The sequence below is a fragment of the Cryptotermes secundus genome, unplaced genomic scaffold, assembly GCF_002891405.2.
Source record: "Cryptotermes secundus unplaced genomic scaffold, Csec_1.0 scaffold1258, whole genome shotgun sequence".
Classification (NCBI taxonomy): Eukaryota; Metazoa; Arthropoda; class Insecta; order Blattodea; family Kalotermitidae; genus Cryptotermes; species Cryptotermes secundus.
This window is the reverse complement of record NW_019723324.1, coordinates 233,996-238,720: the sequence shown is the minus strand read 5'-3', so window position 1 is coordinate 238,720 and position 4,725 is coordinate 233,996. Positions and strand designations below refer to the sequence as shown.

The following is a 4,725-nucleotide window of genomic DNA, read 5'->3' as shown; positions in this document are numbered from 1 at the left end:
GTACATCCTGCCTTTCAGAGTGCACAGAAACACTTGCAAGAGAACCAGTATCACGCAATGTCTGGTGAATTCGCGTAAATACACTTCGAGATGGAATCCTTCGATCGGGAAAACGCCTTTGGTATTCTTCAACAGCAGCACGTGCATTGCGACCGCAAAATCCACACACAAAATGCATATCACAATAGTCCACATGTGAAAACACAAGAAGCATTTCAGCAACTCATCACACAACTAATTTACCACCCATTCACGACCCCGCCGCAACGTAATCTGTAGGCTCTGGTAGGTAGCGAATGAGCTTACAGCTAGTGACTCACAGCACTCAAGGACAAACAGATAGGGGTCTCAGCTGATAGCTATAGTGCGTGGACCTGCAAGAAGACCACACTTTTCTCGAGCCATTATCTCCGTAACTGTTCAACTTTGGACATAGGTGTTTTGGGTTATATTGGCAAACTTTAACATAAGGAACGCCCTCCTGAAGTTTGGTCCATTCCTCCTGGGACACTCTGTATATGTAATGTAATGCAATGTAATGTGACATTAGTGGATGTATACATATGTCCATAGCATGGAAAGGGTTAAGCCATATTACACTTAAATGCAGCATCGGTGCAGACAAAAATAGTTGCAGCTATCTTCCTTGTCATTTCTCAAAGAACATGCACTTTGTATGCTTGGTTCACTTACTAGAGCTAGTTTGCTTACCTGTATGTGTAGCAGTGTACTGTGTGTCTAAATTGTCTTTGAGGTTGTGTTGTCAACAGATAGTAACGTAGATCATTATGCCATCATTACAAAGTTACTAGACTGGATTTTCAGCATACGATGGGAACTGAAATAACCATACCAGAGGTTCTGTTGAACACAAAGGACTTTTCTTCCATGAGGCTGCCCACCCAAGTCATGATGTACCCTCAGATATGTTTTAGACAGAGAATAGGTTTTCTGAGGAGACAGACAATGGATTTTTTTCAGACAACAAAGCAGTGGAACCATCAGGGCGAGTGCAGGTGCTGGATCCAGGTGATCTTCTAGTTGCTGCGGTGAAGGAAGGTGATGCTGGTCACTACACTTGTATTCGTGCTAATGAGGCGGGCGAGGTGCATGCCTCAGCCTACTTGACTGTCTTAGGTGAGGGAAAGGCATGGAATGTGCAGTTGACATCTTATTGTAATGTGACCATCACAGTGTGTGCAGGCATGGACTTCCCTGACAGAGAAGTTTATTGTTCCTTTTGTGTAAACTTGTCTTGGTTTTACAAGAAGACATATTATTGTACTGTATTCCGTGTGGTTTAACATAGTGATTAGGCTACAGCCTTGACAACCCTAGGGGTGGAAATTGATTCCTGGCATGGGCTGTGTTCCAGGGAGGAAGGTCACTAGGGCATGAAGATAATTGTCCACATCATCATTGTCATCATCATCATATATTCACATTCTGTTGATCCAAACTTGGTTACAGAACTCATGGATATGGAAATCATAAGAGTTTTAAACAGACAGACAGAGATTGGGGAGGGCGGGAGAGGGGGGTTATGAGTGAATGGAGCTACACCTCCACTCCACATATCTGTACGTGGCATCATGCTTAACTAAGCACAGAGACAATTTTAGTTTGTCCTCTAAGAAATATTCTGAAGTTCAGGTTGAAATCTGAGTTGAATGACAATTTTTAGATTATTTTTATTGGTATATATCATTCTTCAACAAAAATTAAAGTTACACTACTAAAATTAAAGATAATATTTAGAAGTTGTTTCTCAGTTTTCAGTTATAATTTATTGGATCTAAAGATTCGTGACAATGTTATAATAAGATTATGATTAACTTCTGTTGTGTTATCCACAGTTCTCTTTTTGTTTAAAACAGCGTTCTGGAGACTGGACTCTACAGCTGCCTTCTCAATTGGGCCACATTGATAGATCTATTCTCGATCTCTGTGCTGCTTTTTACCCTGGGATGCAGACAGAATCAGTCTCTGAAGCACTGTTTTAAAAAATAAGATGATGGATAATGCCTAAGAGTCAATCAGTGTGTTATAGTTTATTTGTGATGCAGATCTAATATGAAGCAATTATTCAGGAATTTCTTTAATCTTCACTCCAAAACAAAGGAAGTAATAATTTCATAAGTCAGGAGTTACCAAACCTCATGATATTATAGCCCCCTAAAATAATACATAAATTTACTGGGAACCCAGCTCCCCCATCTATGATCTGTTCCGGTCAGCAAAAAGTGCAGTTTTTCAAATTGTTGCAGGTCCCTATCAGGCTGTACAGTGACATCAAGAACCTAAATAGCTTTACAGCTTTCTTATGCCTACAGTGAGCTATAAAATGTTCCTGTACAGTCACAAGAAGATAGAGTTATTTCTCTGTACAGTTCCAAAACTGTTGATAAGAAAGAGATATTACGTAGTGTTTCTAATTTCAGTATTTATTGTTCATGTGACACAGTTGGTACAGTTTACCTAGTATAATACATTTTCGAAAATTCCACCGTCAACATCAATGTCAGTCCACTTTACAACTTGTGTGAGGACATGGCGTGTTGCCCGTCTGTACAGTGTACATTGAATAGCTCTGTCTCGGAAACTGTTCAGAATAGGATGCATGTATGTATATCATTTTTTGCTATGAATGACTGATTCTGTGACCTCCGAGAATATTGACCTCTCCTCCTGGGACACTGCATAAGAGTGGCTCAGAGGAGGGGATACCTATGGCGTGTGTAGTCAGAGATGGAAACTGTTTGTTTCAAAGGTTCCACCCATTTGTCGTAAATAAGACTAACATGTGCCAGTATTGACACAGGGGAAGGTGCGTATGGGGGGAAAATGGAGTACATGTCAGTAATGTCAAAGTAATAACTCTGTGAAATTTATGGACTGTCTGTTAATGTTTATTTTGTATGTGAGGGCCAGATCTGTTAATCACTGAGAGGTACACTTATAACATTATGACTGAAATAAATTGAAGAGGAAGACAGGTAGGGTATTTTCGATGACATTTTTCCTCAAACCTTGATAGCTGTATCATTTGGTGCATGTTGTTATTCTGTAAAATGTAGTAATCTTGGTGTAGAGGTCAGAGTTTCACAAGTGACTGAGGTTCTGTATTTTTCATGAACTCTGGCTTTTACAGTTTCCCATTATTATTTCAATGGGCTTCATGCTACTTGTATCATGAATCAGAATTATAACAGTAACAGGCTACAGTCTCAAATAAATGATGTGGGAATAAATATAATTTATTGTTCTGGATTACTGGATTTTTGGGCTTTGTCAATCGTCCAGTATTCTAAAGACCATAGAAGAACAGAACGTTTCAGAAACAGGACCTGTTACTGTCCTCAGGGGAGGGGTGTAGGAGACACCCACTCTGTTGGGTCCATAAGAAATCACTAGACCCTGGCTTAGTTCAGCTCTTTCTGAGGGACCTAACAGAATGGGTATCTCTGGCCCCCCCTCACTTGAGGACAGAGACAATCCAGTTTCTGAAATGTTGCGTTATTTTTTTGTTCTTTAGAATAGAGGACGATTGACAAAGTCCAAAAACTTAGTAATCCTGAGTGTCATACACCATTGTTAGAATACTTTAGAATCTTTTTTGTGTACTGTACAGATGATATTTGTTTAGTCTATGGTTTTGAGTGGCTAGGATGATTTATAACTCCATACTGTCTTGTGATATTTGGGGTTCTCATGGAGGTGAAAGTGAAGATGTCTGTTCTCTGGGATGTTACACTGTGCACTTTTCTCATGGAGGTGAAAGTGAAGATGTCTGTTCTCTGGGATGTTACACTGTGCACTTTTGTAGATATGAACCAGAAAAATTCCTGAGAAAACTGCTGCCTCCATCTTCAGAGTAGAAGAGCAGTATTGATACATGTAGAGGAATTGGGTGTGTTTGTGTGTCTTACATTTTCATCTTTGATCATAAATTAATTTGTCTCACTGTTTCTATAAGCAAAGCTTTACACTTGCTGCTTACTTTGCTTTTAATCTTACAACTAACAGTCACCATATTAAGTATTTGCTGTATTTGTGTGTTGCATGCCACTCCTATATGCATCTTGTGCATATAAATTAGATCAATACACGTGTGTGCATGTATATAAATCATGGAGTGCTAGAACATCTGTATCATGTTGATATAGATGTGCTGTACCTACTATGGGAACAAGGGTTTGTCATGGTCAGTCAGTGTCTTAGACCATTACAGTGTCTTTAGAAAGTTGCTTGATTCTGTTTTGAACATACTTTTGGTATTCATAAACTGGTGGGAAATTCAAACATTCTTACACAGGGCTTGTCTTCCATAATGTTGCTTACGCAAGGTATGACCTACCCTGGTTCACATAGTAGATGTACAGTCAACTCTCGATTATCCAGGATAATGGTGGGAATGGAAATCACGATTAATCGAAAACCCGGTTAAGACAAATGTTATTAAAAGTAGTACTGTAATACTGTACCTTCATAATACTATAGGTCTACCTGTATTTAACCTTTAAACGACTAAAGACAACGTATGTCGTCGTTAAAAGAATGTCCCCGGTACGAATGACGACATATGATGTCGCAGAGTCCGCGCGTGGCAACGTTATATAAAATTAAATTTTAAAGTAGAAAATTATGTCCTACTTACATAATTTTTGGCCACCATCTGCATGGAGTGTCTGTCTTCCCGCCTGCGTCATCTGCCGGAATGTTGCC

The 4,725-nt window shown here is 39.4% G+C and overlaps 1 protein-coding gene across 1 annotated transcript in view; it reads left to right on the top strand.

Annotated features, from left to right (window-relative positions):
• The window catches only part of LOC111861864 (protein sidekick), a gene marked incomplete in the record, with an annotated part of 210,972 nt that overhangs the window by 121,809 nt on the left and 84,438 nt on the right, over positions 1-4,725 (top strand). Inside the window, 1 exon segment of the mRNA XM_033750483.1 lies at positions 982-1,137. Within this exon segment, the coding sequence (XP_033606374.1) occupies positions 982-1,137 (156 nt within the window).